This window comes from Calonectris borealis, chromosome 2 (genome assembly GCF_964195595.1).
Source record: "Calonectris borealis chromosome 2, bCalBor7.hap1.2, whole genome shotgun sequence".
Taxonomy (NCBI): domain Eukaryota; kingdom Metazoa; phylum Chordata; class Aves; order Procellariiformes; family Procellariidae; genus Calonectris; species Calonectris borealis.
Window position 1 is genome coordinate 24,592,864 of NC_134313.1, and position 13,642 is coordinate 24,606,505.

A 13,642-nucleotide genomic window follows, 5' to 3' on the forward strand; every position below is an offset into this window, starting at 1 on the left:
TGTTCCACATTCAAGTGCTCCCTCACTCCGTGTTGCTCTTTGTGTAATGTACCTCAGAGCAAGTAAATGCATTCTCATTATACGAAGTGCAGTGTCTTCTCTGCCCTTTCCTTGCCTGTCTTGCCTGAACAAATACAAGTACTTTAAGTTTATTCTAAAATGAGAACTACCCTACCAAATCTCTAATTGAAATTATAATTTAGAAAGCACAGCATTTAATAAAACCTCCAGCTCATTTTTGTCATTCTTTTTGCAGTACCAAATCGATGTAAAAATACTGTGATTATCCTCTTAGTACTCTTTTGTGTTCCTCCTTAGATGTAGTGAGGATTAACTTAGCTTCATGACAACCATTAAAATAGTGACCTATTGTTCCTTTATAATTACGTCTTAACCAAGAATGATGACAGATGAAGTGCATATCCCTGAAAAGCCATGTTCCTAGAGAGAGTAAATGAAACACACAAAAAGTAGGAAATCTCCATAAAACAGTGATCTTTGAAGGCCTTTCAGGTTCATGTGGGATTTGCGGCAGATAAGTGAGGCAGATAAGCAGAAATGTGAGGCAGTCACATTTCAGAGTTATTGCAGACTTGAACCATCAATAAGGGTTTTGGTTAGCAGATTCCTCAGTAAAATAGCACAGCTAAGACTCAGGTTTGCTAAAATATTTCCTGTCTCAACAGCTTGTCTTGAGAGGGTGCCAGAGCAACGGCATTCTTGCTCTCCCCTTCCCAGGATATGTTTGGTGAAGGCAGCCTTACTACAAGATTTTCGTGGCTCTGTTACGTCAACCTCTGTTTCCGTGGATCTAATAATCTGTGAAAGTTTCACTCGTATTGTTCAGGGGAAAGATGGCTGGGAATAAGAAGTGTCAATTTGATCAGATTTGGTAATTCTTTGATCCTGAAAATTGTCTACTAGTCCCAACCATGTAAGCTGGAGTAATGATTAAACAAACAAACAAAGCTGTTCAATGATTTAGCTCTTCTAACTTGAGGGTGAAAGTAAATGCTTAGTTGCTGGATGGGAGGACTTCTAACTTTGAAGAAGTTGCCTAAAATTAAGAAATGTTAAATTTTCTTTTCTTTGAGATAAGTTAAGGAGTAAATCATGACATAGAATGTGGTCTTTCTGGAAGAGAGCAGGGTACAGATTCCAAACTATTATACGTCAGTTCTTCCATCCTTGCAGCAATATATTATTGATGATAATACTCTAAAAACCCTTTTCTTCTTTTCTTCTCTCAAGATTCACAATCGATATGAAGGCAAAGACATTTCAAAGCACAAGCGAAACTTGGCTATAGCAGGTGGTGTAACCTTATCTGTAATTGTTTCTCCGGTTGTAGCTGCAGTAACTGTAGGTAAGCAAATAGTAATATTTTGTATATTGGTAGCACCTTGAAAGCAGAAGTCTATAAGCACTCGTGAATGAAACAGCTGAGATAAGTCCTATAGTTTCCTTTTATAGGTGAAGGAACTGAGACAATGAGGAGTCTGAGGTTATACATTTATTGGGACAGAATGGAGAATACAGTACTTCAGGAAATGCTGCATTAAAATGAAGAATTAAAAATAATTTTTGTCTTGCAAATTGAAGTTTCCACATTGTCGTATCTGGCTTTTAAAACTGAAGTATTTAAAGTTTTTTTAATGACTGACCAAGAAAAAACTGTTGCCACAGTGTCTATTCGTATTTGAATAACTTCATATCAAACGTTGCTCAACACAGAGGAAAAATACAGTCTCTTACACTTAAATGACAGTAGTTGACAAACTATTTGTTATGCTCTGGGAGTCAGTTTGAATTCTATCACATTCTTTTTCATAGGGATTGCTGAGGATAGCATTTGAGGAAAATCTGGCTGTATACTACAAAATACTTGTTGTCTTACCATGTAATTTCAAGATCACTGTAAACAAACCCTGATTTTTTTTTTATTTTTTTTTTTTAAAGGCGTGGTCTTGCCCAGTGCTGCCTTGCTTCTCTTTTGTTGCAGCACAGGCATCTTTACGTTGCACAGTAAGCTGCCATGGATAACTGATTCACATTAAGACCCACCATTTAGTTTTAAGCTGGATCAGTCCCCTGATCCGATTCATCACGCAGTTGTGTATGCAGTGTTCCCCTTTGTGCCAGAAGTAATGCTCAGAGAGGAATGAGTGGCCTCAGGAAGACAGGGTCACTTTTAGCAAGTGACGGTTTAAATTGGCTGTGAAGCTGTGGCTCTAAACTGCTTGTTAACAATGGTGGACCACTGTGCAAATGCAGATATGCTAGTCATAAAACTGTCCCTGGTGTCTGTCTGCATTGCATTGTTCTCATGTAGCTGTGGTGTCAGATCCCCGCTAAACAGGTAGTGGGACACAAAGCCTCATAAATGTATTTATAGGTCTGCTTTACCTCATTCTTTCGAGCTATTTCTTATTGCTGACCAGAGATAAAACTTGGCTTTTTAGGGAAAGCAGTTGGGTTTTATTTTGTGGCATTTTTTCGTCTTGCCCCATTGCTATTAACACATGGCCTCCAGTTTCAGGGTATTATATGGCTTCCAAAATAATGACCTTGAGAATATAGATTTCCTCCTTGAATGCTGAGGAATTTCTAGTGAAAGGGACTTCTTATAAATGGAACCCTTCTTTTAGGTTAGACGGAGGAGCCTTTGCATTGGATCTGCCTCTGTCGTGGCTTTTTCAGAATGTGCCAGCTTGCCATTTTTCAGTCTACCGTTTTTCTGTACCTTCTGTGTACTTCCATCAGCAAAGCCATAGAATGGTTTAATTCATATGTCAAAGGAGTAACTTTCACAGACCACTAGAAGTGGTGGGATGGATGCGTGTGTATATCTGCGGGCGCTTTAGCCCACAGTTCCTTTCACTAATTTCCCTTAACTCCTGCCACTCTGCTCCACAGAATTGTTTACTTTTAAGGAAAACTTGTATAATTAAAATTTTTAAATTGAATCAGTGTGATACAATAAATGTGAAAGATCCCACAGTAATAATAATTTTAAGTCCTATTAAATTGATAGCAAAGCCCTGTCTGACTTGGTGGATGCAAAATCAAGCCCCTTATTAAATTAGTAGAGGTAGTAGTAACGTTTTTAGTTGAATAACATTTGAAATAGATCTCTGCTGTTTCTGCTTCTCAGGTGGAACATTATTACAGTCCCCAATAGAGTTTATATGAACCTTTAAAGTATTTTCATTTTGTTTGTAAAAGATGTTATGGGTGTACTGGAAGTATTAATTCATCAAGCATTAAGCTTCTCTGCCTACCAATGCTGATAGAGGACATTCTGCCTGCTGAAAGTACTTTCCTGTCATTTCACCTTAGTGATTTACCAAAATTTCTTAATTTTGCTCCTTCCTGATTTCTTTCAAGTGTGAAATATTAAGTAATCATGGAAAATGAAATCGCTTTTATGAAAGGCTCTAAAATATGTCACATTTAATGAAAGACTGTACTTTCCTCTGTAGGTATTGGTGTTCCTATTATGCTGGCTTACGTGTATGGAGTTGTTCCAATTTCCCTCTGCCGAAGTGGAGGCTGTGGTGTGTCAGCAGGCAATGGAAAAGGTGTCAGGATAGAATTTGATGATGAAAATGATATAAATGTTGGTGGAACAAATGCAGCTGTAGGTAAGAAAATCTGTGTTTCATTTTCTATAAATTTGGGCTTTGTGACTTATATTTGATGGCCTTAGATACTAGAGTACTTATTTGCAAAAGAGGTACTGTACAGTTAGGACTAAGTCCACTCGTTGCTGAAAGACCAGCTCTCAGATGAGGATAGCTTCTCTGTGTTCATGTTGTGCTGTAATACAAGCATTAAAGCTTTTCTTGCCCATTTGAATCAAAGCCAGACTTGAGTAAAGTCTTTTCTGTAAGTAAAAGTTTTAAGATAAAATTAATGCTGCTTTTTCAGAATACTGGTTTGTGGAAGCTTGCTGGCTTTCATCTTTTTATCTGTAATAGGGGGAACTAAATGCTGGTCTGGTGCTATTTTATTTTGATAACCTTTGTGATAGGGTCTCTCTTGTTTTCCTTGACTCCCTGTTACCTGTCCTTAAGATACCAAAAAACAGGTATGTGATGTCAGGCATAACAATTATAGGAACTTCGACCAACTTCATTCTCTCTTTTTTTTTTTTTTTTTTTTGGACAAAGTTATCTTTTTGTCATGGTATGTTTTATAAATCTTCTTTCTCAGCATAATTTCAGGAACGGTTTCCATGGTCACATTCTAGAAACTACCAAGTTCTACTTCCATAACTGACAAGCCTTTTTTGTTTCTGTCTAGATACCACTTCAGTAGCAGAGGCACGTCATAACCCTAGCATAGGCGAAGGAAGCGTTGGAGGACTGACTGGCAGCTTGAGTGCAAGTGGCAGCCACATGGATAGAATAGGAGCCATTCGAGACAACCTAAGTGAAACGGCTAGTACCATGGCCCTGGCTGGGGCTAGTATAACAGGGAGTCTCTCAGGAAGTGCAATGGTTAACTGCTTTAATAGGTAAGAGACATGCTTTCTACCGTACAGTATCCTGTAAGCAGAGGAAATGGTATTACTAGGTTTCTTGATTTTTATTTTTTTAAATTGGTTCCTATTAAAAGGAACTGTCTCTGGGAGACAGAGGCCATTCATCTCTGACAAACTTGCTGATTTCCAAGAGATCCTGCCAGACCACAGTCCTCAAAAGAAGAGTTTGAATCTTTTTCAGGGTGAGTGAGGCCTGAGATCTTGTTCTCTTGCTTCCCAGGAGAGAGAGCAGCCTCTACTCAGGAGTCAGAGGGAGGCACCTCATGTCTAACACAGTCGTGTTCTCCGGTGCATCTCACCCCAAAGTCAGAACTGCTGACTTGAATCAATAGTCTGCAAGTACTAAGCTGTACCTGGAGTGTGGATTCAAAATGGACGTGGGCAGGAGGGGAGGCAGCTGGGCACCTGGCCTTGCTGAGGTGGCAACTTCTTGTCACTTGCATGCTCAATGCCTCCTGTGAATTGGGGCCTTACTGTTTGTCGGCTGACCTGCACCCTGAAGAGAAAGGGCGTGTCTGGAAAGGATTGTTAACATTGAGGGTTCAGGGTGGAATTTGCTCTTTTAAGTCAGGTGCTAACGCTGCTCACTTTCTTCAGTAATTCTGGAGTCCAGGCTATATAGAATAAAGAGGGTAGGATAGCATCAGGAGTTGCCTTACGTCTTTCCAGCCTGCTGAGTGAGATATACCTATCCTCTTTAAGGAGCTGAGAGTGGAAAACAAAACAAAAAACTACTAAACCACTTCCAATTCACTGTCAGAACATAGATAAACAAGGCATTTCTAAAAAAGCTTATCATTTGATTATCTGCTCAGCCCAACTTAAGATTGCTCAGGTTTCTATTATTCCTGTTGCCGTTGATAAACAATACAATATAAAGCAGAGTACAGAAGGCAGTTCCCTGCCTGTTATTTGATTAGTAATAATTTTGCAGCTGGAGAAACAGGGGAACTATAATGTCTTGAACTTATGTACCCTTCTGATTGTTTTTTCCATTTTTAGAGTACAGTACACTATCTGCAAAAGAATTGTAGCTAAGCCTGGAAGTTGTTCTTGTAAATCTCAGGGAGGAAAGAATCCAGAACCTCTGGTTAACACGCAACATTTTGCTTTGTTGGGAAATTAATCTGGTTTTGCTTTTGGGTGTTTTTGTTTTGTTTTTATCAGAAAATAGTCATTTTGACAGTGGGAAGAGAGCACCTGTTTCGGTAGGGTAAATATGTGGATCTGTACTGGAGTAACTAATAAATTCTACTTACTACTGGATAGTGGAGATACTCTACAAGGTGACATTAATTTTCAACTAGTGTGCTTTGACTGTAGCAGCAGTATATGCAACTCTTTTTCTTTCTCTCCAAGACTGGAAGTACAAGCAGATGTGCAGAAAGAACGATACAGTCTGAGTGGAGAATCTGGTACAGTTAGCTTGGGAACAGTTAGTGATAATGCCAGTACCAAAGCAATGGCAGGATCCATTCTGAACTCTTACATCCCTTTGGACAGGTAAGAGAAACGTGATGAAAACAGAAGATTAATAAGCCTTGTTATTAAAGGATATTCTAAGCATGCCTCAGCCGTTCTACTTCAACGATTACCCTTTGAAACTGCAGATTTTGTTACAAATTGAATTACGTGTGACTGCTTGTATTTGCCAAGGTTATTTCCGAAGAGGAACACCATCACTGTAGCTCAGTAGTGCTTGATCTTTCAGACTTTGTTTTTCTTTGGGTTGTTTATTTGGTTAAACACTTAACTTTTCTAAAACAAGTTACATCTCTCTAACTTTCTTTTGCTATGTATCTAGGAAAGCAGTAAGAGTTTGTTTTGCTGTGTTAGCTGGCTTGTCTTAGAGGACCACTTACACTCACGGATTCTTTCTTGTTCTAGGGAAGGCAACAGTATGGAAGTGCAAGTGGATATTGAGTCAAAGCCAGCCAAATTCAGACACAACAGCGGAAGCAGTAGTGTTGATGATGGCAGTGCTGCAGGTCGTAGTAACGCCGGTTGTTCATCGGCCTGCTTGCCAGAAAGTAAATCTAGTGCCACCAAGTGGTCCAAAGAAACAACAGCAGGAAAAAAATGTAAAGGTAAGCTGAGAAAGAAGAGTAGCATGAAGATAAATGAGACAAGAGAGGACATGGATGCTCAGCTGTTGGAACAGCAAAGCACAAACTCCAGTGAATTTGACTCTCCCTCTCTTAGCGATAGTATTCCATCTGTAGCAGATTCTCACTCGAGTCATTTTTCTGAGTTTAGTTGCTCAGATATGGAAAGCATGAAAACTTCCTGTAGCCATGGTTCCAGCGACTACCACACTCGCTTTACCACAGTCAGTGTTCTCCCAGAGGTGGAAAATGATCGCTTGGAAAACTCTCCACAGCCAAGTGGAATCCCTGCGCCTGTTCCAACAGCCCCAAGCACTGATGTTCCACAGCTGAGTTACATTGCTGAGGAAAGCATTAATAATGGATCTTCGAAAGATGTAGATTTAGGTGTTGGTGAAACACTGAAAGAAGCAAACAACAACCATTCAGAACATGCTGTGGAATTAAGCACTGCTATTCAGACTGAAATTTAAGCCTATAAGTGCTGCAAAAATATATTTACCACTAAAGAACCCTGTCTGAAAGCTGGTTGAATTACATGCGAGTTCCGTACGTTTCAGGTGACCAGCAGAAGCAAGGTTTTGATACAACTGCATTTTATATATACTTGTCTGATAAGGCAAAATACTTCATATGGATCTTAGACCTGTGTGAAGAGACATGAAGGCTTTAACCAAGTGCATTACAGCAGTACAAATACGTCCATGTTTTGTATTTTTGCCACAACTTTGCTTGAAAGCATATACTTGGTGTATTTAGATAAAAACTGGTAAATTCTTAATATGTTAAATGCTGAAATGAATAATATGTCCTGCACTGTTCACTTGGAAAATATGGGGTTTGGGATAAATGGGTGTTAGCTGAGCGTTAGTGACTTAAAACCATTCTTGTGTGAACTCTATTTAAGGGAAGCAAAAGTTTTGCAGAGACCTATACAAACATATTTCAACAGTGAATATTCTTAATGATAATTTTGTTTCATAACTGGACACACTGTATTTAGAATGCATGTAGAGTGAACCGCATATCTTCAGATGGATGTAGCCTGTGTCAGAAGTGTTTGTATGTGTGTACACTTTGAGCAAGGTTATGGCATTTTACATAATTTTGAAACAGAAGAAATTGGTACTTAATATATGGTGAAATGGAGACATCACCCGTGAAGAACAGTGGGGTTACTTATTTATTCATGCAACCAACCATGCAGCAGATAAGGCTACTATATAGTGTATCAAAACTGTAAAATAACAATCCAGTGATTTATAAGCATTGTAGAAAAGCAGATGCAGTCACCTTTCATTAGGGGGGAAAACGGTGCCCCATCAATTCTTGGTGCCTTTGGAAAAGACTGGGTTTGAAGTGCCTGGTCGTTTGAGGATTTTACTGTAATGTTTTCCAGAATGTCCTCTTTGGCCACCTTGGATCACAAAAGAAAATTCTAGTGAATAAAATGACTGTGGTAGATAAATGTATAATAATAATGAAGTATTAGCCTACCAAAGACTCACTCAGGCTTTAGTGGACATGACATCTCTTTGCAAGACGTGCAGAATCAAAGTGCAGTGCAATGACTGCCCAAGTGCAAAGATGGGTTCCAAATATGCTGGCTTTTTTCTTTTCCTTTTGCATATGGAAGATGTACAGCTGAACACAAGCTGAAGTTGGCCAAAGCGCCTGCACTGTTAACATTTTTTTGCTATGTAATTCACTAAAATGAAGAAAAAAAAATACCAGAGTAACAGTTAACAATGTTCTGTCATGTGTTTCATGTATTGCCATTATGGTGCTACTGGAAGTTTGGTTGGATAAAAAGAAAATGCCATCAGCTGCAGTCCTCTTCCATGACTTAGCCTCACCAGTTTCAGTAATATGCTTATAACACTAGTGCCAGTTATGTTATTTGATAATGCTTGTTACAGTATTTGTATATTTGCAATTCAGTTTTGCTCAATAATATGCGTGTAAACTGCATATCTGAAATAAATGTCTAAATACTGACTTCTAGTGGTCCTTTGTTTAGTGTGCTGATTAGCCTTATAAAAAGGTGTATGTTCCCAGAAGGTGCTTTTTTTTCTGTAAGGTGCTGACTGCTGTTATCTCTTGTTGCCTTTAAACACTTTGATTTTGTTAGGTGTGCTTTGTAAGTTCAATGCTGTGATATGTTGAAATACAAGCTCTAAAGTTAGTTGCATTTTGTACAAGACTTCAACCTGATTTCTTTTCATCTTAAAGAACAGCAGTCTGAGCTGTCTCTATGGCAGGCAGGACGGGAAATGGTTTTCTGAGAGGTTGCCGCTCTGGCCTCAGCATATTACTCTTCAAACAAAATTGCACCATCTTGGTACAAAGTGGACACGCTACGGTCAGATTGCTGAGCTAAACTCAAACTCTTTCTCCATCTGAAGTGGTGTTTTTCTTGGTTCACACAGTCTGTACAAAGTTCATTCTGAAACGCTGCAGACTGGCCAGAGTTTCTGGGTGACAACTGGTATTTTTTGCTTGGCTGACCTGCCTGTTCATTAGGCTCACTTTCTCACCTGCGTCATGACAGGCTCTGGAAGTAAGAAACTAAAATTGATTAGCATGTATTACAGAAGACATAACTGGATCTGCCTCATCCCAAACCCATATGTAAGCTATATTTATATCAGAGTGAATAACAAGAGGATGACTCTCTTGCTGGGTCAACTCTAAAGCTGCAATTAGAGCATTATTTATACCGTTTCCAATGGCAGATGCTCAAAGAGAGAATAAGAAATAGGATGAGTGAAACATAGTGTACCCTAGAAATGGTAGCAAGGCATACAGGCGATTTTTGCCTTGTCATCAGGCAGTCTGAACTGGAAGCGAATGCAAATTTTATATTTCGTAGAGAGGGTAGTGTTAACAGTTCCTTTTTGTACTTTGTTCCTGATTTGATCCCCCCCCTCCCCCAGTCTGAACACTTATAAAAAATACATCGTTACTGAGGATTAAATGTATTGAATTAGGATCAGCGTTAACTGAATGAAGCATTTGCTGTTCATCATCTTATAACACCAGTTTGTGAATTCTGATGTAATTTTGCAGGCCTGCATAGAAGTGTCTCTGTTAAGTCATGAACTGAAGTATTGACTGATTCTTTAGGCAGAGGCTGGAGAATGCAGTGGAGTAAACCGTGACTCGATGAGCCAGTCGTGCTTCTGCCACTGCACATGCAGTCCAACTGGTGAATGTTCTTCAAGGCCTCCTATTTCTGAACCTCTGAGTAAGTTAAATTTCTGTGCAGCCCCATACGACCACCTTCAGTTAGTCATCTGAAGCCAGACGTTATTTACTCCATGCCATACAGCAGAAGACTAACCTCCCCTTTGGCTTTTGTTTAGTTTTGAATCTGATGTCTCATGCAATAGCAATAAAATCCTTGCTGATGTCTCAAGATTTGAAGATGTGTGATTTGGCTGTATCCAGTACACCTGTGAAGTGACTAAAGCACATCAATTTGTGGCAATGCAATCTAATGCTAACAGCAGGGAGTTGGGAGGTGGAAGACCTACTTCTGTGAGTTTTTAAACTTAACTCTTAATTTCTCAGGGCTTCAATTTTGCTGTGCAGGAAATTGGAAATACAGTTTAGTCTTGTAAGTAAACTTTATCAAATGACAGTGGTGTTTTCAGTCACTCTGAAATAATTTTGGTAATTTTATATTCCACATTAAGAGGTAACGTTGAAATACGGTAAATTTTTTTCTGTTTGCTTTTGGATAAGTTTTTAGCAGAAACCTGTTTTGCTGATTCATTTTGTAACTTTCTATTCAGAGGTAATATTTCATATGTCAGGCAGTCTAAACAGCACTAATAAATTTAGTGCAGCATTGAATTTTGTTTTGAGTCTATAAAAAAAGTTCAAGATACAACACTTCCATTGATACACTAATATAGAAGATGCTTCTTTTGTTTATAGATCTACCAGCATAAGAATTCAATAAAGCAAAGTTTTTCTTTCACCGAACTAAACCACAGGAAAGATCAAGTTTACAGCAGGTCTCCCAACATGGTGGTTCTTTTTCAGAAATTTTCTTCATGGTTCCTGGCCGATTTGACTAATTTATGTCAGATTGTGAATCTCAAGAGGAAATTAATTTTAACATCTGCTCTATCAGAGAATACTTGAGATAGTTACAACTTCAAATAGATAAAAACTGTCATAAAGCTTTCCACCCAATGTTTGAATATGCTTTTTTGTAGTAAAGCATCTGGACTTGTACATCCTTTCCTTTCATTGATTCAATGTCTCAAACTTTTGCATGTATGAGCTGATTACTTTTTACTGATACGTAAACTTTTTTTACTGACTTACATCTCTTCCAGTCATTTTGATATGCAAATCCAAATTAATTAAATAGTTGCCCACTTAGTAATGCCATCACTCTCATGGGTAATAATGCTTTATAAGGATAACCAAGCAGATGGTTGAAAAATATTAACTGGAGTTAATGAATTTTAAAATAATTTCCTAATAAAAGTTCACTTGATTTAGGTATTTAGGGGAGAGATTTTAGTTGCCTCATTGAAAAACAAACAAAAAAACCCCAAACCCGAAATACCAGGTCATGCTATGAAATTGTCTCGTTAAAATTTATTCACTTATATTTAAGCCAGATCATACCAGGAAGGGGGCAGAAAGGGTACTGAGCAGAAAATAAGAAAGGTAAAATATCCTGTCCTGTGTAGGCGTTTGGAAAGGGAAGTTTGGATTTTTGGTCCACATTGCGCAGCCATGCCCTGATGGTACGTCAGTGGCATTTGGAGCTGGAGACTTCTCTGCGCCACATCCTAGGGACCGCACGATGCTCCCGCATCTGTTGTCCTTGTGGCTGGGCGCTCTGTGCAGGGTGGGCTGGGATTCTTTGCCCCCATTGCACTGGAGGTTTCAAGAAATGAAAAGGTGCCAAAGACTGGGAGACAGGCAGGAGGTGGACATGAGCAGAGAGCTGAGGGAGTCCAACTGCTCAGCAGAGCACCTTCCACGTTGCCTTGCAGACAGGCAGTGAGGGCACATCGCTAAAAGGCAGCAGCATTTTTGGATGCCTCTGCCTTGGGTGGGGCCTGATCAAGGCACAAGTAGAGCTTTAAGTGGCCATTTTCATATAAGGTTTTGAATCTGTAAAGAAACTGTTGAGAAGGTGGAATAGCCTCTGTGAGGTCATAAAAACCATCTTGTGGAGATGTAATTGGAAAAGGTGCTGAGATAAGTCCTGACCAGGACACACTGGTCCCTTTTTTACACGAGCTGGAATTCAGTGCACAGAAGCATTCCCCCTTTGGGCTGTACTTGAATAAAGGGGCCTCTGTTAGAGGAACTAGATTGTGTGGTGCATCCTGTTGCTGTGAAGGAAGCCAACCCTTGGGCTCTGCTGAAGGAGCTTCTTTGAGTAGCTGCCTCTAGACAGCCTCCTTGTCTCTCAGATAAAACAGTTTCGTTCAAATTCAAAGTTATTGATGAAATAGAATAACATAGCAATCTATCTCATATACTTAATTAGATTGAAATGTGGGTATTTTAAAGTGCCCTTGAGTACTACGGGCAGCAATAGAGTTGTCTTTGAGGTTGCTGAAAATTTTAGAGTCAAGACCCAACTGATGGAGGTCCAGGCAACCTTGTGTCTTTGAGACACGACGGCCTCAGCACCTGCCTGCACACCAGGTACCAGCAGAAATTATTTTGGTGGGCAAAGCCGGCGAGCTGACAAGACGCAGCTCCTTTCACCAGGTCGTGGTGAGCCAGCTTGACAAAAGGACTATTATTGCTTACTGTCTCATTGTAACAATAAGGACCTCAAAATTCACAACAGCCTAAATTAGAGCGGTTGGGTTTAGGCACCAGACCAGTGCTGATGGGGTTTATGTGGCTCGAGCGACCCTTTCCTCGCAGGCTGTGTGCTCAAGATGTTTCTGAGCACGCCCTTCTGTGTGCTGGGCACTTGATCCCCCTATGATCCTTCTCGCTACCAGCAAGAAGACTCTCATATTGCTGAATTTATTTATGAGGGTGGCATTTAGCAAGCAGCAACTGAGAAATAGCATAGGGCTGCAAGGAAATGACAGCAGTGCCCTGCGCTGCCGCAGCTGGAGGCTGTGCCTTGCACTGAGCTGCGTTACATCCTAATGGGTGGGTAAACAGTGCTGCACAGGCAGAGACCCAGTAAATGAGGGAGTACTTGCGGAGAAGCAATATTTAGTACTCCTTCAGCCAGCCATCGGCGTTTGATACCCTGCCTCCAGCTGCCTGCCCTTTGTCCCTTGGGTAGCTGCAGCTCGCAGGCAGTGAGCACAGTTACACCAACTCAGGTCGTAAATCCTGATTTACAAGTGGGGAAGGAGTCTTGTTCCCTGCTGTTCAAAAAAATGTAATTTGTTTATTTTAATGCACAAGTCTGAAGTTCGCTTGCTTCTGAAAGGCCTGCCAGCCATGAAGAGTAGCCCTTTATATGTGCAAATGGCTTACAGAAAGCAGAGCAGGTTCTGATGCTCACAAGTCTATGGGGCCGTATGGGATCCACCCGAGGGTACTGAGGGAGCTGGCGGAGGAGCTTGCTGAGCCGCTCTCCATCATTTACCAGCAGTCCTGGTTAACTGGGGAGGTCCTGGATGACTGGAGGGTGACGCCCATCTACAAGAAGGGCCGGGAGGAGGATCCGGGGAACTACAGGCCGGTCAGCCTGACCTCGGTGCTGGGGAAGATCATGGAGCGGTTCGTTTTGAGGGCGCTCACAAGCCCTGGCCCTCATTTCACATCCTGGCCTGTGTCAGAAATAGCGTGGCCAGCAGGAGCAGGGAGGTGATCGTGCCCCTGTACTCGGCACTGGTGAGGCCGCACCTCGAATACTGTGTTCAGTTTTGGGCCCCTCACTACAAGAAGGACATGGAGGTGTCGGAGCGTGTCCAGAGAAGGGCAATGAAGCTGGTGAAGGGCCTGGAGCACAAGTCTTATGAGGAGCGGCTGAGGGAAC

General features: G+C 40.6%; 1 protein-coding gene and 1 long non-coding RNA gene across 6 annotated transcripts in view; both read left to right on the forward strand.

Annotated features, from left to right (window-relative positions):
- Window positions 1–8,649, forward strand: part of RNF19A (ring finger protein 19A, RBR E3 ubiquitin protein ligase) — a 70,804-nt gene extending 62,155 nt beyond the window's left edge. For all 5 annotated transcript variants that reach the window (XM_075141368.1, XM_075141366.1, XM_075141367.1 and 2 more), the window contains 5 exons: window positions 1,252–1,366; window positions 3,483–3,644; window positions 4,306–4,519; window positions 5,906–6,049; window positions 6,434–8,649. In XM_075141368.1, the coding sequence (XP_074997469.1) occupies window positions 1,252–1,366; window positions 3,483–3,644; window positions 4,306–4,519; window positions 5,906–6,049; window positions 6,434–7,124 (1,326 nt within the window). In that variant the 3' untranslated portion in view covers window positions 7,125–8,649. The remainder of the gene's footprint in view (window positions 1–1,251; window positions 1,367–3,482; window positions 3,645–4,305; window positions 4,520–5,905; window positions 6,050–6,433) is intronic.
- Window positions 1–13,642, forward strand: part of LOC142078608 (uncharacterized) — a 390,353-nt gene that overhangs the window by 65,034 nt on the left and 311,677 nt on the right. The window lies entirely within an intron of this gene.